The 27,576-nt window shown below is 38.3% G+C and overlaps 2 protein-coding genes across 2 annotated transcripts in view; both read right to left on the bottom strand.

The window, feature by feature from the left end:
- Positions 1 to 5,337: 5,337 nt before the first annotated feature.
- Positions 5,338 to 21,600, bottom strand: LOC145764985 (actin-related protein 8-like). The gene is made up of 12 exons (XM_082576704.1): positions 21,499 to 21,600; positions 21,078 to 21,251; positions 19,324 to 19,509; positions 16,773 to 16,945; positions 14,589 to 14,691; positions 13,601 to 13,716; positions 13,093 to 13,222; positions 12,675 to 12,794; positions 10,435 to 10,578; positions 8,625 to 8,722; positions 7,537 to 7,792; positions 5,338 to 7,295 (listed from the first exon to the last, which is right to left on the bottom strand). Exons 1-12 carry the CDS (start codon positions 21,595 to 21,597, stop codon positions 7,152 to 7,154), a joined length of 1,743 nt encoding a protein of 580 aa, XP_082432830.1. The 5' UTR covers positions 21,598 to 21,600; the 3' UTR covers positions 5,338 to 7,151.
- An 89-nt stretch (positions 21,601 to 21,689) lies between these two features.
- Positions 21,690 to 27,576, bottom strand: part of LOC145788428 (uncharacterized) — a 53,544-nt gene continuing 47,657 nt past the window's right edge. Inside the window, exons 13-14 of the mRNA XM_082600194.1 lie at positions 27,127 to 27,215; positions 21,690 to 26,171 (exon numbers count right to left, since the gene is read on the bottom strand). Coding sequence (XP_082456320.1) covers positions 26,052 to 26,171; positions 27,127 to 27,215 — 209 coding nt within the window. The 3' untranslated portion in view covers positions 21,690 to 26,051. The remainder of the gene's footprint in view (positions 26,172 to 27,126; positions 27,216 to 27,576) is intronic.

Raw genomic sequence — 27,576 nt, 5'->3', positions numbered from 1 at the left:
GCACTTGTCTCGTAGGCTACTGCTCCTTCAGGCCACTTGATTGCGTCTTTCTCCAAATGCACTGGCACAAGTGGAAGAAACAGCCACGGTGAGTTGAAAGTGGGTACTCTCTGCATACTGCATTAACCATGGCCATCTCAAAGTCAGTCATGATTGTCTCTGGAACAGCAACAGCAGGTAACAACTCCTTGTTCTTTTGCAGCAGATGAATGTATATGTCCCTCTCCTTTTGTCCCCCAGCAGGGCATACACCAGAGGCACTGAAGTGTTTTTCTTCAGTCCGTATATTGTGTAAAGCTGTTCAAACAGTGAAGGCACTGTCTTGAAGGTCCCGTCAGCATAGGCTACCAGTGCTTTGAACGGGCAAGGAGCTGCAGATTTCTTTCAGTGGCAAAGAGGACCATACGGTTATGTCCAGGCCCAGAATCATAGGCCAAGAATGTTACACCAGCAAACGTTTGCTTGTACTCTACTGGAAGCACAATGTCACGGAGAGAATGTGGGATTGCCGGGCCTGCATTTTCCTTCAATCGCACTCGGGTGACTGCCCTTTTCATGCTCTGCACACTTGGCAGTTTTGCTGCCGTGGCTTGACTGAGTCCAATAGTTTTTGCTGAGACGAGGTAACTTGGGACATCACGACTGTCTTTTGCTGCACAACGAATATTTTCCATAACCTTTGCTGCTTCGACATGACCAGCATGATTGTGCTCACCTCTGGATTGTACAATGGTTGCCATAGCAGCTGTTACTCGTGCAGGACATTTCTTATTAAAATGCTCACATTTCCAATAAGCAGTTTCTTGCCCTTGTGCGTTAAGTGCACTATAATATTTGTAATAAAGCTGGCCACTATACAAAAGTTTTGGCTTTCCTTTTTCGCTGCTCACAAACTGTAATGCCATTCTGAATCAGGGACTCTACACTCTGTCTGCTCGTCTACAGCACGTCTTTAAGCACGATTAGCACATCTCTAGCATATAGGCTACCCTAATTGATTGTTCGTAAACAATTGTAACTGTTTTTTTTTAAAAAGCTGTAGCCTAACTTTTATGAACATTTGTTTACGAACAATTAGTATTACGGTCAATTGCATGCCCGAAGAATTGCTTTACGAAGAATTGATTTTACGAACAATTGCTTACGAACAATTGTTTTACGAAAAACTGTTTACGAAAAAAACGTCGGACACCCCTCTGATCGATATTCAGCTAAAGCTACCTCCTTACCTTGTTCAGCCCTCAACTGGGCGTCTTTGAGTGCGAACTCAGCAGCTCTCGCTTCGGCTCTCGCGGCGGCCTCAGCAGCTCTCGCTTCAACTCTCGCGGCGGCTATAATGTTCTGCCTTTACTCACTAGTACACTTTGCTTGCTTACAGTTTCTTTTTAATAATTCTGAAATCCGTTTACATGTGCGGAACTAACATAAATACACAACGGTTCATGCAATATCAATACGAGAATATAAATGAAGGGACTCATGAATACTACAATCCTCCCCAAGTTGTAGATTTGGATTAAGGGGTATGCTTTTTATATGACGAGTACGATAAATTATAGTTGTCACAATTTTCCAGTCTGATGGTAACAAAATGTTGCTTACTCGAATTACAGTTTTTCACAGAACAAGAATTAATCAAACATGCTTGTCATCAATCTATACAAAGGTCATTTGTGACTGGTTTGAAAAATGAAAAGTTTCTTGTGACCACCTGAGATCCTTTTTTTGCAGTGATCATCGAACCATTTATGTTGGTCACTTTGTAAGGACGCAATCCATAAAGGAGTGATAGTTTACTTTCTCTTTTAACTTTCAACAAAACCAAGTCACCAATTGAAATATCACAATTTTTAGCATGTGTACGTTTGTCTGCATATTTTTTCATTTTACATTTTGCACGAGTGTCTTTCTCTCTCAACGATTGGTCATTTACAGTAGTGAGAGCTTGAGGAATAGTAATATTAGCTTTCCTCCCAAACAAGAGTTCTGCGGGACTCGTTCTGGTCGTGCAGTGTGGCGTAGCTCGATAATTTCTCAAAAAGTTTTTCAAGTCAGATTGCCATGAGTTGTGTTGAACATTTGAAATGCGAACAGATTTGTTAAGTGTTTTCATGAAGCGTTCAGCTTCGCTGTTGCTTTTCGGCCACAACGGAGTTATCTTTCGATGTTTGAAACCGAAACGTTGGGCAAATTGCTTAAAATCGTAACTATTGAATGGCGGGCCATTATCTGATTTAAGCACAAGTGGAATTCCAAACATAGAGAAAATTTTGTCAACTACAGGCATGGGCTCTATCCAAGGGGGGGGGGGGGGTGAGCAATGTAAAATCACCCCCCCCCCCCCCCCCCACTCATTTGGCTTTGAAAAGGTTGTGTGGTATTTTATTGACCGAATTTTGAAAAAAATATTTCGGCTGTTATCACTTTTTTGAATTGATGATTTGACAACCTTGAATTACGAGCCAGGCGTTTACACTGTGGAGTTTTAACTTAGTTTGCTTAACCAAAAATGCCCTTCCGACATTGGTGCCAAAGTTAGTTGAGGATTGGGGGGGATAAATCAAAATTTCATCAAATTTTAGACGATTTTGAACATTGGGGAGATACATACTTTTATACACAATTTTAGTGGTACTGGTACGGTAGCCTATTAAGTGTATTAAACAATCACCGGACCTCGGTAAATTAGCTGCTAACAGCATAATATACAGACAAGAAATCATGGAGATAAAAGCGCTACCAGTGCTTTTGTGAATGACTGCTGCAAGATTAAGAAACAAGCAAAGAAAAATTGGTACCTCCAGCGGGATTCGAACCTATGACTTTCCAATGAAACTTTTTCAAAAAAAAAAAAATAAGTTATACTTTTCTTCTTGCCCTCTCCTTCACTTTGCCGAATCGGAATTCAGGCTACTTTCAAACCGTTTGGTCAGTTCAGAGATAACTCTGTCCATGAACTGATTGTAAAGTATTTTATAATGCAGTTGAGTGTCTGCAGTAGGCTAGTTGCCAGCGAGCCTCCACCAATCTTTCAGGGACTTTTCTTTTCCGTGGTGCTTGCAAAGGCGTGATAACATTAGTAGCAAATTTTTCCGGAAGTGAAACTGCATTTTTGTAATTGTTCTCAAACTCCAAATCACGATATTTCTCACGAGTGATTTTCAGGGTTTGAAACAGCTCTTCACAAGAGTGAATGTCAAGCTTTTCTCCTTGCAACGTGATACTAAATTGCTTTGTAAGTGCCAAAGGCTTCAAAATCAGCACAAGTCCCAAATATGTTTGTGCAGTTTCTTTATTACTGCAGTGCCGTGGCCAGTGGCCTGGTCCAACTCGTCCTTAATACCTTCAATGAAGGTCCTTCATTGTCTAGCGTCAAATCCAAGACAATTTAGAACTGTCATCAAACATCAATAAAAGAAAAACAACAGCAATTCGAGATGGTTGCAAACAACTAAATCGAAGTAGCCTACAACTTCATAGCAAATAATTTTGTTCTGAATTATTGTGAGGGGATGCTGCAAAAATATTGGGGGGGAATATATCTCCCATCCCCTCTACTTCGGCACCACTGCCTTCCGAAACATACTTTGTGAAACGATTTGGAAACCCTGTGCACGTTAAGGATCAATGAAGCTGATGCTACAATGGGGGGTCTGGGGGGCTTAGCCCCCCAGAAGTTGAAATGACTATGACGATTTTAACCCACTGTCCAAAAATCACCCCCCCGAATTCTGAAAGTGGATAGAGCCCCTGACTACCGGTATCACAGATGAAGCTTTGGTAGAATTGACAATTTCTACAACAGGAAATCGCGAATACTCATCGACAATGACTAGCAGGTATTTACCAGCGTTATACGGTCCAGAAAAATCAATACACAGTTCAGTCCATGGTGCGTTAGGCAATGGTGACATTTTTAATGGTTCGACATTGTTTTTAACGGTTGCAGCTTGGCAATAAATGCAATTTTTAACAGCGTTTTCAACAGTTTTGTCAATGCCAGGAAACCAAACTTTTTCTCGAATCAATGCTTTGGTTTTCACGATGCCTTGATGTCCTTGGTGTGCAAGAGTTACGGCTTGTTTTTCTAACATTCGCGGCATAACGATTTTGTTCTGTTTAAGAATCAAATCAGAGTTTGTTAATGTCAGCTCGTTCCTGATAGGAATGTATGGCTTGATGTCTTGATCTGGGTTCTTCATAGCAGATTTCCATGCGTTGCTTTTGATGATGTTGATGATTTTCTGCATTGTGTCGTCACTTTTGACAGCATTTGTGACATCATCAATTGTCATTGCTAGTGGAATAGCTGATTGAGAAATAAAGTTCACATATTGTTCAGTGGCATCACACAATGAAGTGCAATGTGTGCTTCCCACGGGATGTCAAGACATGTAGTCAGCAGGGTTGTCTTTTCCCGGTTTATACGTCACAACGAAATTGTAGGGTTGCAATCTTAAATTCCAACGCTCAATTCTTGCTGGAGGCTTGGATGATGCATTTCTGAATATGAGTTCTAATGGCTTGTGATCTGTAATCAAATTGAAGGGTTTTTGCATGCCATATAGATAGAGATGAAAATGTTCACAGCCCCAAACAATTGCTAGTGCTTCTCTCTCAGTTTGAGAATATCTTTGTTCGACAGGGGTGAGAACTTTACTTGCATATGCAACAATCCGGGCAGGTTCATTAACATTGCTACGTTGAGTGAAAATGGCTCCAAGTCCTACGGGACTGGCATCTACAATAAGCTCTGTTTCTTTGTTCAGGTCAAAGTATGTTAAGACTTCATTCCCTGTCAGGCTGTCTTTGAGAGCTTGTATTGTGTTATCATGCACAGCAGTCCATTTCCACTCTGTGTTCTGATGTGTTAACTCTCGCAACGGTTGAGTAATTGTTGAAAAGTTTCTGATTATTCTTGCACAATAGTTTGCTAATCCTAGCAGACTTCGCACTTCACTGACTGATTTTGGCGTTGCAGCATTCTTTATAGCATTTATTTTGGTGTCTTGTGCAGAAATGCCTTTGTCAGAAAATGTGTATCCATAAAATTCCAATTTTGTTTTGTTAAATTCACATTTTCTTTTGTTCAGAGTGAGATTCTTTTCTAGCAATCGTTGCAATAAAGCATCAAGATTCTTGTTGTGGTCTGCTTCAGTCTTTCCATAGACAATGATGCCATCGCTAATGTTGAGTGTACCGGGTAGGCCATCGAGTTCTTGCTGAATGGTTTTTTGAAAGAGTTCGGCTGCTGAACTCACACCAAAGTTTAAACGTTTGTAGCGATATAACCCATTATGAGTTGAGAATGTTGTTATGTATCTGCTGATATCCTTTGTTCAGATCTAGCTTTGAAAACATTTTGGTTCCATTTAGTGCATGAATAAGGTCATCCACAGTTGGGCAGATGAGTCTTTCACGATGTATAGCCTTGTTTGGCATTCTCATGTCCACACAGATTCTTACTTCTTCTGGGTTGTTTGGTTTTGGTGGTGTGACAATGGGAGATACCCAAGGTGTTGGACCATTGACTTTTTCAATTATATCATGGTCTTCCAAGTATTTCAGTTCTGTGTTGACTTTTTTTCGAATGTGAAATGGTATTCGCCTGTGTGGGATAGCTATAGGTATCACTGATTTGTCAATGTGGAGTTTGGCTTTGAAGTCTTTGAGTTTGCCTATGCCTTGAAAACGGTCAGCATACTTGTTAATGATGCTAGAATTGGTACCAGTGTGAGTTTGATTATGTGCAACAGGTTTAGATTAACAGCACTGTTGTAGCTCAACAAACAGCCATGTGTTCCTTCCACACATAAAATGTGGCATAAGTTGATTTATTTTCTGTCTTTATGTCAGCATGACATTTGCCAAGCAACACGTGATCAACATTTGCCAAGCAACACTGTAAGCAACACGTAATCGTTTTATACTGGAAGATCTAAACTTGTTCCACAACTGGGATGCGTAATACGACATACAATAAGAGGCTATGATTGGCATATATTGTTTTTCGTTGTGATGGTCAGAAATAAAAACAAACTGAGCTGACTTGGCAGGGAGAAACTAGATCTTTCGCTCACAGATTGTGTTTTTTTGTTTGTCGTATCCAGGCTTACCCCGGTGATTGAAGATTTAGATTAAGTGGACAGGAAGGCAAGGAAGCCAATCTTCGTGACCACCTTCAGCCATGCATTTAAGTGTCCTACTAAATACACAGCCGCATGCTTTTAGCGGTGTCGAACCGGCCTCCTTTCGAACGTCATTCCAGGGCTCTCACCACTCGGCAATGCAACCGACACAAGGTGTGATTTTAACACAAGCCACACATGTTCTTCCAATCCTCTAGGTGTGCGAATGAACTAGGATATGAGTCGTAGGAGGGTGTTGTACGCTGAGGTCGTATGATTTGAATAGCTGCTTTTGTCACTGGGCTACGTACCGTATCTCTAGTTAAAAGAGAATCACACTGATAAAACTGGCTTAATTTGCGTTGAGTAACTTTAGTTTTGGCAGATTGGCAAATAAAAGCAATTCTCCACTTTAACATTAGAAATGATGGAATCGCCTCACAATTACTTCTTTCACCAGATGAAAAGCCTATAGTCTATATTCTCGAAAAATTTGACAAGCAGCAAGGTCGGCTTGACAAGAGAGGAAGCTTTGGACAAGTCAATGTGGAAGTAGGGTGTGAAGGTGATTGCGGCACACCGAGGTGGTTCTGTCCACCCTCGCTTACGGGGACGTTGCCGGATTAAACTGGGCGTACATCGGTTTGATGACGAAGCACGCTTGACCGCAAAGTTGAAGGATCAAAGCTCTTTCATCTCCAAACTAGATGTCAAAAGAGCTATGGTGTCATCTAAAACAAACTAAAATTTCAAAAAGCAATTCACGTGGAGGAAATTCAAATAACAACTTTAGTCGACAAAGCAAAGTTCAAACATTATTACTTGGAGGTAAAAATCCAAGCTAATGTTTTAAGTTAGCGAGTGTTTGCTACACAAATCGCACATCATACAAGCATGCAGCAGGCATCAAAACTCTAGTTCCTGTTACTGTATGGAAGCCTTCTTCGTTCTTTTTATCCCACGGGAGCATAAGCTGTTGTTCCAGCAGAGAAATCAGGTGACCACGAAGCCGACAACGATCCATCACCACACAAAAGCACAATTCTCCCGGAGCAGTCTCAAACCGTGACACATCCAGTCATCTCGGTTTATCCACAACTCCTGGGTGTTATCCAATGAGGATAGCACAGTGCCACCCTTCCAAGCTATAGTAGAAGAGTCCTGACCCTGCCACAAATTAATGCAATGCATGAGCAATGTGAAGTCGCACTTTGTTCAGTGCTTATTTCACTCCAGGGCCTTTGTAAAATCTTTAACCTAAAATAGGCAAATAGTTTAACGCAAAGTGCTTTTGAGTTTCTACAATATTAAACCAGAAAGTTAAAAGTTCATGAAACAAGTTTTTACTGAATGCGATTTCAACTAATTTGATATGAGCAGTATTTAAAAAAAAAATGGTCGCTTTCACCTGAGGCTTTGTGACAACGTGCACATGAGTGGCCAAGTGGGCACTGGTGGAGGGAATCAGGCTTGTTACTCTTTTTTCTATAAAAGTTTCAACTCCAGAGAAGTTTGATAATCCTCCTCCGACCAAGAGGATGCAACTGTACATCCTTCGCTTCAATTCATCCTCATGAGAGATGGGGCAATTTTCGATGCTCCACACAATCGCCTCGTCCAATCCCATTAACCCCGTCAATGCTGGTTGAGAAATGGGGACATTTCTGCAAAGTGGAATGATGTTTGGTGCTGCTTTAAGTAGTGTTAAGATACGGCTTAAAAGAAAAACTATGAAGATGACAGATCGGTGAAAGCATCAAACACGTGCCCTTGAAACGTAGTATCATGGTAAGGACTAAGTTCGTTTTAAGGATAAAAACAACAAACCTTGATAATTATTGTTGTGCTGGAATATACGTTTTATAATGGCTCGCAACTCATTAATCCTGCACAAGTTTAGTAACGGTCCTCAATAAATTGCATTAAAAAACAACGCATTACATTTCCACCAATGAGAGATAAAGTTTAAAAGTTAAGGTGTCTCCCATACTTGATCCGATGGGGATGAGAAAATAAGATTTTCATTACACTGTACTAAACCTTCGACACTAACAAGAGTAGAGTGACCAGTTAGTTTGTCTTGACCGCTTTTCATATAGCAACTGCCCAACCAATTTATATAACCTTGGGCAGATGGATGCGAAACAGCTGTGACAAGACAAACAGGATTGGCTTGGGAAAAGTTCAGGGAAATTGCAAAAATGTTGAAAACAAATTTTTGTTAAAAATAAAAAGAAACGTTTGAGTTGTGAGCGGCCTGTAATATTTTATGATAGCGAACGGTTGATACTAAGAGAGAATGAATTGATAATCCCGAGAAGAACGGAAAGAGCAATGTGTGGGCTGAAACGAACACCCACACTAGTGCGAAAAAAACAAAATCGTATGATTTGAAGCCTACACGCTATATCCTCTGCGCCATCCCATCGCTATAAATACAACCTCTCATCACCGAGTGAATTGTTGTGGTTAAAACTGAGAGAAAATTTACCAAACCTGGATTGGTTTGTAAATCCATCTCCATTAGTGGACGAGCCATTGTTGTCATGTCTTCTGGCAGTTGCCGACGCCTTTTCCCTCTTTGAAGCCCATGCCTTAAAAAATCAAAATGATAGTAACACCCGAAACGCTCTCCTTACTGTTGCGGTGTGCTCTTCAGTAGATTGGTCGAGGCAAACTTACTCATATTGACACGTTTGAACGGACTATTGTTTTTTAATAAGATAAAAGCTCATCAAATGTCGTAATCTCACTTTTGCACAGTACGAATCAGGAGGCTTGCCACGAGGTCATCCAGTCTCCATGTATAAATTATAAACCCAAAAGCATCCAACAAACCTTAGCTTAAGGATAGTGCACTACGGTGCTTCTTAACCATGTTTGTAGCGACCCAAATATAAAGGATAAATTGATATGTAAAATTTTGACGACTAATGTTTGAACCACACACTCAAAACCAAATTTAATAGTTTTCACACAACTGTTTTCCATGGTCGTGCACTGAACTGACTGTACATTGTAAATAAATAAAAAACTAAGATTAACTTTTTGCACTAACTTTGAAATTATTTTGGCTTGTTATCTCCTACACGAACAAGCAGTGGCTTCCCATGTCCCATCTTGTGAATACCATGTGTACTTAAGCAGACGCAACAAGTTTAGATGATGACTACACAAGAGCAGGCCCATCTCAATCGAGCACTCATCATCCTCCTACAGAAGACCTACCGCACTTGTGCAAATAGGCTAGCTATTCCCAATTACACGCTTGCTAGGTGTACAAGAAGCACATAATTGTCACGTTTATGCATCAGACCCTGAAGCGGATCTTTGTCGCGATGAAGATTGAGTGGGTGTGCACAACTGCACATGTATCTCAGATTACAACATCATCAATACCTATAGACCTTTGCGAATTTTGCCACCATCCTTTCAAATGTTTCCCTTCCCCAGCCTTTCCGCTGGCAACTTGAACTGCCAGCATAATTGACCAAAACTTGCCACGTACAATCTCCGCAAAATACGCCTACACGGACAACATGGCAATTTTCCACTGCACAACGTCGGGGAAAAACCAATCTAAAAGACGCCCTGAGCTAGGATATATATTATATAATCCTTTCGGCTTATTTCCAGAAAAGACTGAAACTCAGCAAAAACAAAACTGTGGCAGCAGTTATCCATCTACACAACCGGAAAGCTAATCGTCAAGAACAATAGAAAATTACGGTCCTTCTGCCCCAGCCACAGTACCTCGGGGTGACATTAAACAGATCGATCATGTACCGCCACTGCGCAAGGAACTGTCATCCCACACTACGCTATTGAAGCGTCTGGCAAGCTCCAACTGAGAAGAGAGGGCTGACACCCTAGCCCTTGTCTACTTTCCAGCAGAGTATTGTGTATCAGTTTTAGCTCGAGGTAATAGCTAGTACTGGTAGCTACTTTACACAAAGTTCCACAATCTACGGCAAACCGAGAAATTGTTGGTACACCACCCTTCAAAAAGATGCTTTATGGCAACTTTAAGTGTGCCTTGAAACAGTTCATTTAGTGATAAAGTTTGGGTATGAAGACCGGCTGAGCGGGTGATTTCCAAACTGGTCTATTTGCATATTAATTTTGTTTTCAAAAACGGACAATACCGCAACCCATCGAAACACACGAGTGACCTAACTTCAGACCACGATTTAGGGGTTAAGAAGTACTGGCCTAATGAAAAGAGGCTACATACAAAATGAATATTTGGTGATGAAATATGTGTCCACAACTATTCACTCGTTACATCTAGGTCTGAAGCACTGACCTCTTCTTGTTTGGTTCTTGTCAAAGCCAAATAAGTTTCATCAAACGGGTCGTTAGAGTCTCCGGGATTAGTGGATGCAAAGTGAATCCAAGAAGTCTCATCCTCTATCCCGAAGAGTTTAGGAAAAAACAAAGACATCGGAGCCTGTGGTAAAGATATGGCTTGCTTCAAGCTCAATGATTTTATATCAACTCAATGCATCACAGTTTCCTTTTTATATACAGAATATTGCACCTTACTAATATTCTCAATAGCAATGCAACCTGATGCATAAAAGTTTCTTTTAACAACTGATTGGATACAAAGCTCTGCATTAAAGATAATAATAAAATGTAAGTAACATCTTCTGACCCTCTACGACGCCCTATAGCATGGAGTGAGTGTATATTGTCTAAACTATCGATTTAAATATTAATAAAATTAAACTGACGAATACAGTTAAGTACAGAAATATTCTTGTTTATTTCTAGCGAAAACCAACTACGTCACTGATTTAGGGCAGCGGTCCCCAAAGGGCTTCAACTTGGCCCATGAGCATTTCAAAGAATAGTTGATATTTTAATAATTTCATGCAGGATAAGGCAACATTTTCTTTCTCTATCTTCTAAAACTACTTGAATGAATATTCCACACAAAAATTTGAAACTTTCGTGCCACGCTCGACGGTCAAGAGGTAGAAATAGCTTTTTTTCAGTACTTCGTTATAAAAAACTGGTCTTCTAAATGTGATGATATTTAGGTGTTTTTTGAAAGTATCTCTTTCACTTTTGGTTTTGAACATTGGTGGACAATGAAAAAAAAAAGAGCTTTCTACATATTTTAGTTTTGGTTATTATACAAGTGATGGCTACGACTGTTCCAATAACAACGCGAAGCTCAACAGAAAAACGCAAACACGCAAAAATTTGCAGGAAACGCTCTAAATGTATGACGTCGTAAATATAATCACTAAGAAACTTAACCACAGACAGCAAAGTTCCTGTAGGTATGACCTCAACACATTTGACACGGTAGTTACACGATAATAGTAAGGTTTTGTCCATTTTCAATCAAACAACTTTCGAGCTATTGAAGTGAAATCTGCTCTTCTGGACGCAGTGTTTTTCTCATTGAGCTAATTGCGTGCATATCATGAAAAGTCCGGTTCATGTGATCAATCGTGGTGAACCGCAACCAACTTTTTGTCCTATGCATACAAGGTAAAGAGGAAATGTTGTAGAAGTTGGTTTGCAATGGCGGCAATTAATCTGAATTTTTAAGTTAGTATATGATTCTGTTGTTATACAAAATATAACTCCATCAATAAAGCATATTTTCATGGATTGCAAACATGATTCTTCTAATCGAGACGAAGATGATATTATTTCATGTTATAAGCGCTGTTTTTGCTGTGTCAGTGTTTTTAATTTTGCTCTAAAACAAAAAGAATCACAGCTTTTATGTCCATGGAACCTTTTATGTCCATGGAACCTAGACACCGTGCACAAGATTTCAGAACTGAAGGCTGCAGTCGATTGTAGATAAAAGTATAGGCCTACTTGGATTGTACATTTGCCTAAATTGTTTCTTGAAGTGTTTTCAGTGTTCAATTGTTTGGTGCTTCTTTTTCATTTTGTAATCTGAATTTTAGTAAAGTAATACCTGCCAATGAAACTATTGAGAGAGAATTCTATTCATTGTTTGAACTAATGAATTGTGTTTACACATTGCTGGTTAAAACGCTTTTTTTACCATATGAATGCTTCTCATGAAAACAAAACGAAACATTTGAACACTGAAACAATTGAATATAAATACTTGAAAAAAGCATTTTAGGCATATATAAGATCCAAGCAGCACGCTTATAAACAATCGAGTTCAGCCTTCAGTTCTAAAGGCTTGTGCACGGTGTCTAGGCCATCTTATGGAACGTATATAATACAGTGGCACTGATGGTCATTTTGATACCTGTCCCATGCATTTTGTCGCAAAAACGGGCTAAACTTTAGCTTACTTGCACAGGTAGTAAATGTCTTTAGATTTTAAAATTGGTCAGAAGGTCTATTTTACTAAACGGAAAATAATACCACCATGTGCATTGATATTTACGATGGTAAAGTTTTTACCAATTACACTAAAACATCCCAATGCGTATTATATTTTCAATCCGCAAAATGGTCGGTCCGTTGACGCTAAGAAAATTGCGAATTTGGTCCGGTATCCAGAAAGTTTGGGGACCGCTGGTTTAGGGGAACAAGTACTCGTAATGCTTCGTCTCCCAGAGTGATTGGATACAACAAAGACATCTGTCCAGGTCTTCTTAGGCTGAATTCCTGAGGTTCTGGGGCAATCCTTTCCATGTCCAAGTGACAGAAGGTTTCCTGAACAAAATGAGATAGCAACAGTTTACATGAAGACAAAATTATTAACCTTTTTTAAACGTCTTCAATCAAATGGCCAAACAAATTACAGCAACTAGAGAAAAGATTGTTAGCAGTAGGACAACATATTTTTTAAACTATTTGCTTCTGTCTCTTTTTTAAAATTTCTACCGATAGAATTAGTTGCAAGGATTGATGAGTTTCCAGCTATAATCTGCTCGAAAGGATCGTGTCTTGTGATTAAGAATTTGCGTTATAAATAACCGTTGAAAAGGAAGAACTTGTTTACGAAAAAGACCTTCAGTTCTTCAAGTAGCAGGGCGTCCATTCGGTCTTTGACGTTACAAGAACGATAAGGAAAAAGATTAAGTTTCAGGTACCATGCAAACGTGCTCGTGATATCACAACCGCCAATGTCCATGCAAACTCTGTAATTTATGAAGTTATCAATTTGTATTGCCAGTTTCAGATTGTCAACCCATACAGGCCGGTTCAATAATCACCATGTGAGTCAAGATGGCCAGGTCTGACCATACTCAAAGTCAAAGAACAAAATGAGCATCTGCACAAATATTTCGCACATGTAAATTCCCCTGGCTTCTAACTAATCACATGTTCAGAAACCTATCGCTATAACCACGTGGACAATTTTATCAGCAAAACTTACAGAGCATCCAAGCGAGCAAACAAGACGTGGCCTAGTAACAAACATGGAAAGTTATTAGTCACATGATTTTGAATTTATTAACCACCTACACAACTTCATCATCTCAGACAAGCAGTAGTCTTTGAAAAGTAACGCCTACCTTGTGTTAGAATGAGAAAAACCATCTTCCACGCAGCTAACACTCGACTTTTGATGCCCAACATCAACAACGCAAGCATTAGCCGTGCCACAGCCGTATGTGGCGCACACGGATTCCTGTTGGAAACCTTCGGTAAGTATTCTATTTGAACAAGATAATTCGCCACAGAATGTTTTAATGATTTGCTCCCTTTCAAACAGTTTAAAGTATTTGTTAGATCAAGGGTGCCCAAAGTTTTTCAGCCACGGGCCGTATTTTGCTATTCGTGAGTCTTGCTTAAGTCGCAGTTGGCCTGCGGGCCGCAGTTTTGACACCCCTGTGTTAGATGAATCACTTCAATTTGATAACGGACAGTGAGGTGTAGAATACATAGAAACCGCTAAAAAGATAACACACTTTTGGAAGAAGCAACGAATGATATTGTTGTTAATTTTGTTGGTTTAAATGCAAAATTGATACTTTCCTAGGCAGTCTAAAAATAATTGCCTTAAAGTACATTCGTTTGGAAACTGACCATGAACGGTTGTGGTCCAACCGGTATTGTCCAGCCAACCTGATCCATGATGTCATCTTTTAAAAGCAACTATCTAAACCAAATTTGCATGCAAAATTTCAACTGATGTCACACCGTAAGTCTGAAAAATTTTTGTCCGAAAAAATACCAATTTCAGTATCTGGAGCTTAAGCGTTAGTGGCATTAGTGCCAAATATTATTTCTTTTAGCCAAGCTATAGCTACTTATGCTTCTGTTGAATGAACGATAATAGTAGAGTTGTAACTGGGGCTGATCATACCGCAGGCTGAAGGCATTTTACCGCATAATTTCAGTTTACGGGAAAAAAAGCATAATAGAAAACCATGTCATAAATTAACTTGAAATATATCGACATGTTAATTCACAAATAATTTAATTAGCTGGTAAAATAAAAGTGGTATGGGAAGGAAAGCATATTTAAGATAAATTCAAAAGAAACGCAAGTGACATCACCTGATGGACAATGATGGACTTGAAGTTGATGTTGACAAGGAGAAGATCAACTAGTTTCTTGACGTGATCACGAATATATATGTCTGGTATGATCAAGATGCACCTGTGGCATTTCAAAATGAGCTCCGTATAAAAGTGTTTATCATGATGTGAGACGTAAGGATGGTGGCAAAACCACAAACTGGGGTTCATGTCTGCGTTTGATTGTCCAAAAAAATGAGCAAGCCGAGGAAAGAAACATTTGGTGGCAACGCCACTTCAATAAAAGCGGTAATTTCATATTGCCGATCTTAGAGACCAAGACTAGGTTGTTGGCTTAGCTTAATTTAACAATGACACACAGATGACATTGCTTTGTTTTCTGACACAACTTACTGACGCCGACAACTTTTTGGAATAATATAAAATCTCGAAAAGCAAAGGCTTGGGCAGCAGCTTATAAATTAAATTTGAAAGATTTAAAATACAATTTTTTCGAGCAACAGTTGAAAGCGTCTTGACCTACAGTAGTGAAAACGGTAGTGGACTTTCACAAAATGTATGGAGAATTGCCTCAATGGCTGCTACACCAAACTTCTAAGAAAGGCACTCAACATTAGCTGGATGCAACATTTCACAAACAAAAACCTTGACGGTGACTTGCCGGTTCTCACTGAGACAAATAGAAGACAAAGACTAAGCTGGCATGTCATTGTTTTAGAAGTCAACAGAAAATTAGTAATATTCTTCTTTGGGCACCAAATTATGGCATTAGGACAGGGGTCGACAGGCAAAAACCCTTATCAATTAGAACAGGTCACTGGAGTGCAGATGCATGAACTATCGACTGCGATGATGGACAGGGAAGTTTGGAGAAACTATGTTGATGGTGTCCGGATATGCCTGAATGGAAGATGATGAATTTAACAACTGAATACGTAAATTCAAATAGGGCTCAACTCCTTTTTTTTTCAAATTTCAATTTATGTGTTTTCCGATTCTTTTCAGTGTCTTCTAAATCAGCGTGGTCCAACTGCAGGCCGGTGGGCCAAATTCGGCCCGTGAGCTCCGTTTTTTTGGCCCACAAACTGATAGTCAGCTTTGCTTTAATCTAGCAATGTCACTTCAATTTTTGTTTCTTTATTATTGTAATTGATAATAATACTTCGTGAATGATCCTTTGTGATGCATAACAATACCACTTCGTTAAAAAAAAATTCCCATGGGCGTGAGAGTTAGTACACAGCCCCCAGAGCTTTAACTCCAATTATGTGAACTTCAGAACGATTCGTTTTTGCTGTCAGACAATGGAAAATCCTACAAGCTTTTGGAAGTTAGTGTCACAGGAGAAGTTTCTCCTTTTAAAAGATGCTGTTCTGAACCTGTAGGCCACTCGATGTTTGGAAGTACATAGCCTACGCTACATTTGCGAATGTACGTTTTCGGTAATGAACAATATTAAAACCAAAAATCGAAATCAACTTGGAAACGAGGCTCTTTACGCTTGCCTTCGCATGGCCACAACCACGATTCTCGTGGATACCATTGTCTACGCTATTGTCTAAAATTATAATCTAAAGTTGATAATGTTAAAAATGATCCCCCTTTTAGGTTGAAACAAGCTGTAGAGATTTTAGAGAGTAGTAACTGTATGCCATGGGCTACTATGTATAATTTGCCAGCAATAAGCCTATGAATCGCCATTTAAAAACATTGGCCATAAAAAAATGTTTTTGGCCCGAGATGAAAAGAAGTTGGACCACGCTGTTCTAAATGATACCTGAAAAATGGCCAATTTTTTAAGCTTAAAAGTAAAAAATACCCTCTTTAATATTTCCATTGATTTTAAGAAAGGCCCAACTCCAGCAATTGGGCTTCAACATTTTCATGGTTTCTTCGGAGAATTTTCATTGAGTGGAATTTTCAGGCGTAATATTTTTTACCAGTATATTTAATCAATATCGAAATTCGGCCACAAAAGTAAATGACCAAAATAATGAAAAGTATTTATGTCAACACCTTCGCGGGAATTGGGCTCTTTTTGAATTCACGTATTCAATTGTTTTGGCAACAAGCTTTAAGGCTTAGTCACTATGACTATGAGCACTGAAATGAACTCACTAATACTCAATTATTACTCATGCGTACTTTATCAAATTTAATTCATAATTTCACAATATTGTTAAAAATATTATTTTCTCACACCTGTAGTCTTTCATTTCTTTGATTGGGATCCGAAGAAAGTTTTCTATTGCTTTTGTCCATAAAACGTCCAGGTCAGCCAGCACAGCAGTTAGTGACTTAGTTGCAATGTTGAGTTGCCCGTTCACGATGGGAAAGAAGAGATCATAGCAGTCATTCTCGTCTATGTATAATGCCTACCCTTCCGTCAAGCACAACATTGAAATAACGTTAAAGATGGTTGAAACGTACAGTATACCTAGGTTAAAGTAACGAGTAAGTATGTTAATCATATTGAAAATTGAATGAGGCTGTTCACCAGGCATTTAGTTAAATAACACGATGTGTTAATGATACTCATGCGCAACACACGAAGTGCGTCAACACATTACACGTTACGTAAGCACAGGCGTTTTAGGCAACACAGGTTATGTTAACTATAAATACCGCTCTGCTAATAAAAGATTCAATAATCCGCTGTAACTTTTCTAATGGTCTCAAAAGCTTAAAATGTTGATTTGAAGATTGAAGTAAAAGGGAGATGCAATTTTCTTTCAAATTTAACAATGAACATTAAGGAACATTTTTGTCATACTTACAATGGTCGCTTGTCATATGCCATATTGTCGCACATGGCATTTGAAAGACACACACAAAATTTGAGGCTAATAGATATGCTTTTGCTATGCTGTGAGAAGAGACACTGTTAATAAAAGAAGCTGAAAGATCAGTAAGCTACATTCCAAAAACTGAAGATGGAGCATTTTTAAAAGTTGAAGAGTACGGGGTGAAAGACCCCGCATTGATGAAACTGTCATATACCCACAGATGATGAAGCAAAGGAGGATACAGAAGTAATAGAAACATGTCTTCCAAGAATATCAGGAAAACAATTCTTTTAAAGCTGAATTTTCACGCAATGAATTACTATTATTCGATTGATTGTAACACTGAACTGAAAACTACAAGCCTCTAATTTTGACATCCCTCAGTGATGAAGAAGTATAGGGTGTGTTTGAAAACCCTCTACGCGTTCCAAAGTGGCCAATCCACACTCAGTCAAGAGAGAGGAATTGAACCAAGAAGCATTTCAGTGTCAATTAACTATAACATTCATTAACTTTCAAAGGCATCGCAATGTTTGAATGAAATTTCTTTGAATACTCAAACGTCAGTTTCTTCTTCAACAGATTGATCATGTTTGATCAGCTGTGATCTTCCCTTATGAACTGCCTCCATTTTGTTTTCATTAGTGTTTCCGGCATGCTTTTTATTCCTGTAATTTGCTTGATATTGTCAAAATATTTCATTTTTTGTCGTCCTTTTGTTCGTTTGCCTTGCACCATCCCAGTCAACATTGAATTTTCCAATGAGTTGCTTCTTGCTATGCGTCCGAAATATCTCAATTTTCTGAGGTTAATGTTGTTAATCAGACTCCATTTATCGTTTAGTTGTTGGGAAACAAATTCATTTGTTTTTCTTTCCATCCAGCTGATGTGTAATAGTCTTCTGTGACACCACGTTTCAAAACTTTTAATATCACGTTTTTTGCATGTCCAAACTTCACATCCATATTATGTGGCGATTTGGAAAACGAGAGTTCGCAGCAATCTTAATTTTGTGTTTTTACCAATTGACCTCTGTTTCCACACCGTTGTAAGTGATGTCACAGCTGTTTTTGCCATAGCAATTCGCCTTCTAATTTCCATGCTATCATCATAAGTGTCAGTTATGACACTGCCAAGATAGCAGAAATCACTTTCAACAACATTACCACCAATGTATAAGTTTGGACAAATTTCATTCTTTTTACTTATGGCCATCACTTTTGTTTTTGTGGGATGTAATTGCAAACCATATTCTTCACTTCTTGACTTGGCCCTATTCAAAAGTTCTTGCAGTTCCGTTACACTTCCACCGACCAACACTATGTCATCAGCATATCGAAACTTGGTTACCATTTTTCCTCCAATTTTCACAGAGCCATCAAAATTCTCCAAACGTCAGTTAGTGTTTGCATACATCAACACGTCGTAGGCTACTAGGCTATATAAGATGTATTGCATAGCTTTTATAGACAAAATTACCTAAAACTTGACATGAAAAGTGGTTAGGGAAGACAATTTCATTTTCACGCAAATTGTGACCTCGACGTTTTTCATCCACACCAACAATGCACTAAGACTAAGCGATCTATTGATTGCCCCTAGTGAAATTCACTCAAGTAATTAAATACGTTTGCAATGAAAGAAAACTAAATTTCTTTACATAAACCACAACCACATACAGGAAATTATACGCATGGGAATGTTTTAGTTTGCTTTAAGATTAATGCTTTAACAATTTGGAATCACGACATCACTTTTCTGCACAGCTTTCATCATCATCAAACAAAACCAGCCATTTTAAGTGTTTTGAGCTGTCAGATGGGGAATCCATTGGAAAAGCACTTTTTATTGACTTGATCATTGTTTGGAAAACGATAGTTTGAATGTTCAAAAGAGTTTAACGATTTCCCATGGAAAGGTTTCCAAACAAAAGTTAGAAAGATTGAAAAAAGTGATTAGCGTCTTACATCATCACCAATCAGGAAGCTTGGTTTGTGACCAGTCTCAGTCCACACCCATCCACAACCTTCTAATAGTTTCTCCGGCTTTTTACGTTTGTTACTTTTACAAACTTCGTCCATTGTGTTCCTGTTCCTACCAGAGTATTGGTGTAATACCTTGTTCAGCTGCTTTAGTGCTTCCATGTTCGAATTCTAACAAAGTTAAGATATTTTTAAATCTCAGCCTCAATGCAGTTGTGTTTGGTTGGTCTGAAGGATAAAGGAATGTTCAGTTACCACAGTGCATTGACTCCGCACCGATTACAAAAATGATGAAGATTGGGCAGTGGATAGTTGGACACATCTTCATATTTCGAACAATGCACTCTTGGCCAAGCTCTTTGGCAACAAGTTTAAAGTTGAAGATCTAAAAACGTTACTAATTCACACATTTGCAGAAAAGCCACTTGTTAGATTACAAACCATGCCACAAATCCCTCATATCCTACAATACAGTAAAACACAAGAGCAGGTGGGATAGAAACCGTGGCGCATGTTGTGGAATAATCCTTGACATTAAGTGTTGTTGTTGAAACCAAGTCATCAGGTGAGAAAATTGCCGTGCAGGTTAGAACCAGGGTTGAGAAAAAAACGCGGGTTTTTTTGGGTTATATTTAAAAAAGATGCAAAAAAGGTAGATTCATGCTTATTTCATCTCAAATACAGTAGAACTCGGTTAATCGGGATTCGATTTGACCGGCGATTCCATCCGGATTAGGCGAAGATCCGGATTAACCGATGACGGTTCTAACAAGCCTGACGTTACCTATATAGGAGGGTATCGGTAAAAATCACCAAAATTGAACGCATTAGTGTGGTCATCTGCCAATTCCGAGACGCGCGATCACCACATTAGCGACCCAGTGATAGAGTTCTTTTAAAATGCAGTATGCATGTAAAATGAATGTAGGCCTATTTGTAGACTCTGCGTCTAACGCAAGAACACACTGGCAAAAGTTACATCTTCAGACATGCGTGTCGGAATAATCTGTAGTTACTCAAAACTTTTGAAAACAGCTACTGAAGACGAGTTTCTATGGAAAACTTACAAAAAAATCACGGTCAAACAAAGTAATCACGGGCAAATTCGGATAAAGCGATAGAGAAAACGCAACTTTTGTCCGGAATAGGCGAAGATCCGGATTAAATAATCCGGATAATCCAAAGCTGTTTCTCAAGAAAAAGATTACAAATCATTTGTACTTCCAGTTTTATCCGGATTAGGCGAAGATCCGGATTAACCGAGTTCTACTGTACTACTTTTTACCAATGAAGTGCTTCTCACTCACAGTACATGCTGGCATAATTCAATAAAATAATGCACTAGGGCTGTTTAACTATGAGGCCTTCTTGCATGAATGAGTTTTAGTGTAGTAGCCTACAGTACAAAGTGGCATTACTTGATTTTTGTACAGAAATATCCACTGTGTTGGAAACTTCCTTCACAATCACATCCTTAAGTCCTAATTTGAAGTTTGTTTTAAGTACCTTGTAGTACTTTGGTTCATTTTTTCAATTTTCTGATAAAAATTAGACAAACATGATGCTCTGAGTTTTTTGGGTTTTTATAAGTGGGTTTTTAAAAAAAAACCACCCGGGTTTTTTGAGTTGGGTAAAATACCGACAACCCTGGTTAGAACCCATATTAGTTGGGTGTCGCACAGATTATTTTATGGTCTCTCAAATCACGAGTGAATGACTGGGACTCGGTTCCAACTCACTTTATGCTGACGTAACAACTTCATCCGGGATGTTGGTTGGTTACCAGGAAGCTTGTGTCTCCAAGCAATGACATGAGGAATCATGGCAGGTTGTGTGTCCGACGCTCTTCCAATTCTTAGGTGGGAAGAGCCAGGATGGATGACGATTGTCATATTGGCTTGCAGAGTTAACGTCTGGAAATAATTTTAAAGCTAACACAAGAAATGGTGGCTTGAATTTGAAGCTATAGTGCTGCAGCGCTCCAAACCGTTTCAAATCCTCAAACTCTATGTGCATCTTAATAAACGCCTCATGCAATAAGTTGGCCCTTATCAACCTCAGCCATCAAACCGGAGGTCAGGGTTATGACATTTGAGAGGTTTTAGTTGAATGAAGCAAGATTATTATTTTAAGCAGATCAATATTCCTCTTCCCACTTACCTCAATATCAAAGTTGGGAGTTTGCTCAGGTTGGATGTCCACGGATGAAAAACCTCCAGTGGGGCTAGAACTTCCTGAAGTAGTTCCGCTTGAAGACATGATGAAGCACTACACTAAGCACAGTATGTCCCTAGTTAAAAATTCTTTACTCCGAAAATAGCAATAGAATGCCAAACGAAAAAATGTTCAAGCTGTGACACAGTTCACACTTTATTCAATGTCAGGGCTTGAACGTTAGGATTCCAATGCAAATATTATTCGGAAAAAAAAACAATTACAATGCAGAAAGTTATAAAACTAATGATGAAAAACTTGAACAAAGTAAAAAATCATATTTTCCATTTTAAACTTTAAAAACACGTTGTTTTTTCAAACTGCTCATATTGAACTGTGGTACCTGCACAACATAGTTTCTGTACAAATTAAAATTGGAAAATTTCTAAAATGCGATTGAATTGCGTAGCGAAAGGGTTGTTTCAATGCCAAGTCTTCATCGAATGTGATGCAGAACATCGCGAACCAACATCACTTCTTTGTAATGACACTTACTGTTTGATGATGTCAAATCGCATTGTTACGAAATATTTTAACAATAAAAAATGTGAATATTGTGTTGACATTTTTAAACATCATGTTCCCAAGATAAAATCTATGTTATGCCTTACAGATGCATCACAAAAGTAGGGATCAAGATACTGCTTTAAAAATAAAACCAAACAAATAAATCTTGCTTTTTGAGTTATTTTTAGATCATAACAAATCGTCCAACCGTCAAACTGCAACTTAGAGACAAACGAAAGTGAAAACGAGTTCATAAAAATTGCATGAAAACCAGTCTTTTTACCAGTGAATTAGTAGTTAAAGCAACAGCTTCACATTTGTCTATATAAAAACATACTCATTGTAAAACAACCAATCGGTCATGCTTCTCCTTTCTATCAGCACAAAGCTGAGTGTCCAACCCACCAACCGCACTGCAAGTCACCTTGCATTGATACCTAGGCCTTACGGACACGTTACAAAGTACATGGGTCGTTTCTTGCTTGTGATGATAGAAAATAATTTCCAAGAGTGCCGTTTTTGTAACCTTAGAAAAGGATAATATTCCCCATTTTGTTAATTCATTAACAATAAGTGGCTCATTAACAATAACATAACAAATTTCTTTGGCAATTAATTTTTGTCTGGCCACAAGCATGTGATCACATGAAAAACGTGCTTCAAGAAAGGCCCAGTTCTCAAAAAGGTGTTTATGAGATAAATGCGTTTTAATTATTTCGGTCATGTACTTTTGTGATGAAATTTCAATAATGAATATTATATGCTTAGATCTACCGGTAGAAAAAGTATTATGCCTGAAAATTCTACTGAGTAAAATTCTTTGAAGAGACTAAGGAAAAGTTGAAGCCCAATTGCTGGAGTTGCCTATCTTGATATCACTGGAAATATTGAGCGGAATGGCTCGTTTCGGCGAATTCAATTCGGAGAAATACCATTTCGGAGACAGCCTTCTTCGGAGAAAACCGATTTGGAGAGTTTTTGAGAATTTGTAGGGATTATTTAGGTAGGCAGTTTTTGTGTTTACCCTTCCATACTTATACTAGTAATGAGTAAAACATTTCGAATACCAACGGAATGGAGAAATGTTGGCTTGTGGAAGCCGGCCTAACATGGCCTACCGGCACGGTAGTTTCGAAGGCCATTTAACGTTTGATAACTGTTCATTTTTTTGTTGCTGAGACTTTAGTTGAAACTTTTTCGCTAACACTTTACTTACTTAACCCTTTGAGGACCATTGGTACATATGTGTACCATGAACTTTTTCCACGATTTCTAATCATTTTCTTGTAGTTATCAAAAAGTATTTGCCTCTAAACGTTTCTTAAATAGATAATCTATTTATAAATAAAAAAAAAATTGGAAATTGTTTTTTGTTTTAGTTTTGCTTTAACTGGTTTTGTTTAGTGAATTGGTCAGGGTTTGAAGCGGTAAACTTTGAAAGATCAACAAGACAAGTAAAAAATAAAAAAATAATATAATTTTTATTCTACATCAATGTTTAGTGATTAATCTGACTTATCCCATCAGTAAAACCATAAAAAAATTAAAAAAACATGTTGCTAGACAATGCTAAACTTTTGTGGTACACATATGTACCAAAGGTCCTGAAGGGTAAATTCTATTAGTCTAATGGAGAGATATAGTGACGTGGGAAAAACTTAAAAATTAAGACTGTTGTTGTGAAATTTTAATATAAATAACACCTAATATTTTAGAAATGTATTTTAGATCTACATGCAAAGGTAAATTTAACTGATAGCATTACTTTCGGTTGAAAAATTTCTATAATTTGGCGCGAATTATGTCAATAGGCCTACTGTACAAGCAAATATGATTTTCGTCGTCGTCGCCGTGTGAGCCTCTGAAAACAGCCTCACCTAACTAAATAACTTTACAGACTTTTTGAAGCTAGTTTTTATTTCGCAGAGTAGCGATGAGCCATGAATGTAGAAGTGTTAGCTGTAGAGTTAGGGTATTCAACAGGTTATAGGAAGTGCTAGTCCAGCCTAGGGCATCTCAAAATCACTTGAACCTTGCATGCAACGGCTAGCTAGTCAAGACTAAGCTCAATACTAGTAAAATTGTCTCCAAAGCAATACTATTAGGTTTTTTAAAATACAGCTTAGAAATATCAACTTTTCAACAAAGTTTGAATGCATTTTTTCAAAATTTGGGGTAAAAACATGCTCAAAATGCACCAAATTTTATGTGATTTTTCAAATTTTTCTGGGAGGAGACCCCCCAGACCCTCCGCGAAGTCGTTCGCCTTCGGAAAACTCAGCGGCAGGCTTCGCCTCCCCCAACTATTCATTGCAGCCCCACTGCTCACAAACAGCACCAGCGCCACTGTGTAAAACCATACCAGCAATGGTACTTATCACATTACGCTTAAGGACCAATGGTACACATATGTACCACAGCGTAACTTCTATTTAAAATAAAAAAAATTTAATTTTTTTTCAAATACCTCTTTAAAGTGATAAACTTGGAGTAAAAATCATCAATATTTCAATAAAACATGTCTCAAAAGTTTATGGTCCTCAAAGGGTTAATGTTTGACCACTGCTTGTTTTGGTGAGAGTTTATTTAATTAACCTCTATTGTAAACCATGAAACGTCGTTTGATATTTTTTTTTTCTTTAATTGAGACTTTTCGCTGACTCTACTTGGTTAACCTCTATTATAAGCTAATTCCTTCGAATAAACAGACGCCGCTGTGGAATTTTAGAATTCTCCGTAAAAGACTTTCTCCGGACTGGGATTTTTCCGAATCGGTTTCTCCGAATAGTAGCAAACCGAATATTTAGGGGGGTATTTTTCACTTTAAGGCTTGTAAAATTGGCGTTTTTTTCAGGCATCATTTAGAGGACACTGGAAGAAATCAGAAAATTACGAAAAGTCAAATTTGAAAAAAAAAATGGAGTTGGGCCCTTTATTAATTGACGTGCCGTATTCAACTTGAAAGAACGCAGGGCTCCTATAATGTATTACCATGTTGTTCAGCCTTAGCTGCTATGTCATCGAAAGCATTCATTACAAAGCAAAGTTTTACAAAGTTTTTCATTCACAAAGCAAAGTTTTTCATTTACAAAGCAAAGTTTACAACAGCCAAAACCATACAGACACATTAATGAAGCGATCTTGCTGCTAGCTAAAAAGTGTCTGGAAACCATTATTTTTATTTTGGTCGATGGTTGAAAACATGCACAAAGCAGTTCAATGCAATGTAGTTTCATAGTCATTTTGAGCTTGGTCGCGAAGAAGCCATTCTGTCTCTTTCTCTACGCAATGTCCAAACCACTTATTCCACTCAAGGCTACGAGTCTGCAAATGAGCAACCGATGATAAAAATTAATACACCCGTTTACACAGGTTGCACAACTTGTGATGAAAACTGCTGAAAACCAATCCATGAGTGGGGCTACCTCGGCAGACCTCCAATAGAGCTTGGAGTAGAAAAAGAACTACACAAGACTTCAAAGCTTTATCTCTGACACTAGCCCCTACCCAACAAGAATGTTTTAGCCGAGAAAGGCCTGAGTGAGGCTCAATTGCCTGGGTAGTGAAGTCGGAGCATTCTGCTCTAACATGCACAAATGGGGAATGGCACAATCCGCAATCTCTGAGTGTAGCAAGGAGGAACATACCATAGGCCATACCATGAGCAACTGTGCCATTTGTCATGCGCCAAGTGGTGAGAACTGGATGGCAAATTGATCCAATGGCTGCTCGACATCTTCCCAAACACCCAGCCCAAGTTACTGCCACTGCTCAAGGGCGGTAAATGGCAGAGCTCATTGATCTTTGGAGTGGTAAAGGTTCAAACGAAAAAGTTAACAATACTTGAATAGGTGGCACAGCGGTTGCGGCTTTGTGTTTCGTTGGGCTTTGCCTTTTTTTGCACAAGCTAATGGTGCAAATAAATTTTGTGTGTCTTCCCAATGTGAAGGGGTGACACATAATTGCTTGCAGTTAAAAAGAATAGATGGATTTCAATGGTAATTGTTGACATATCTCCACTTGGTAACGCTTTTTCCATCGACTTGCTGAGTGTGATGAACAAATAAACCCGTCATCTTCAGCAACCTGGACTCTACATCGTTGCCGGTGAGCTGAAAGCCACAAATAAAAATCAAATGTGGGTTAAATCGTTGAAAACAAGAAAATTAGCGCAGTACTATTTCATAAAAATCCTGTGTTTCCACCATGTTGCGCAAAAACTATTTCACCCCAAATGATATGTTCAAATGACATTCTTCGATGTTCATAGTCAAACGTATTTTTACATCAAATTATCGTATGTGCATTTACGTTTGACACGAAAGAATGTTATACAAATACATTTCTGTATGCGCGTAAATTGGATCTATTCCATAAAAGATTTATTCGCAGTGATTCCTATAACTGAAAGTAAATACACACAAGATAATTTGATGTAAAAATACATTTGACTATGAACATCCAAAAGTTGATTACGGAAAAGCAGAGTGTTGGGATATCATAAATTATTACAATGAACGCTTATTACTGTTTTAGAGTGAAAATTAGGCTAAACAAAATTAAAAAAAAAATTGGGACGCACAGTTTGGATGGCAAATGGCTTTAACAAACGGTAAGCTAACACTATGTAACCTTCTTGCTTTGATTCAACGTTCACACTCACTGTTTGTTCAGTCATGGCCACCTGGAGATGCGGCCTAATTTGTCACATTTTGCAGATTTTTATTACCGCTACTGCTAGTGTTTGACTGACATTTTCTGAGATGTTTTTACTTTTTGTCTCTTAATGATATAAAAGCTTTTTGTTGACTTTGGGAAACAGTAGTAAATGCGAAAAAACAAGCTGAAAAATGCTCAATCAGACTGTTATTGAAAAATTAATAGTCTGGCTAAAATCTTCGAAATCAGATTGTCTTTGTTTTTCAACATCTGTTGACGTTAAAACCTATTGTGTCATCTGTGGAAAACAGTAAAAAAGGCGAAAAAATATAATTTTCTATATATGGAAATCATGCTTGACTATTTGTACAACATATAATAACTCATAGTGTCTGAATACGAACATACTTTGATGCAGCATTCTTCTTTAAGATACTTTTCTAGGCAAACCAATGTGGCTCCTTCTGGGTAAACTTGCAGGAAAGTAGCTGCAGCACCTGAAAATAACAAGGACATGAGAATAACATGCCGTCATTTTGAGGCTATTAAAAAATCCAAAATTTCGAGATGGTGAAACCGCTGAGTTGTTGTACACAGGTTCATTATTCCATTAAAGTGTATCAAAGACCTCATAGAGAAAGACCATATCAGCTGCAATGGCCAGGTGGCAAGAGCCTTGGTTAAACAGCACTCAACCCATGAGGCTATGTCTTAAACAATTTGCTTCCTTGCCAACCGATCCACTTAATTTAAATCTTCGACCATCGGACGTGAACCTGGATACTACAAAAACACTTGCAGAAATGATACTGATTTCGTTTCTGATAAGTGCTCCATATAAAAAAAAAATCATTTTGA

This window comes from Aplidium turbinatum, chromosome 2, assembly GCF_918807975.1.
Source record: "Aplidium turbinatum chromosome 2, kaAplTurb1.1, whole genome shotgun sequence".
Lineage (NCBI taxonomy): Eukaryota > Metazoa > Chordata > Ascidiacea > Aplousobranchia > Polyclinidae > Aplidium > Aplidium turbinatum.
The sequence above is the reverse complement of the archived record's forward strand: the minus strand, read 5'-3'. Positions and strand labels throughout refer to the sequence as shown.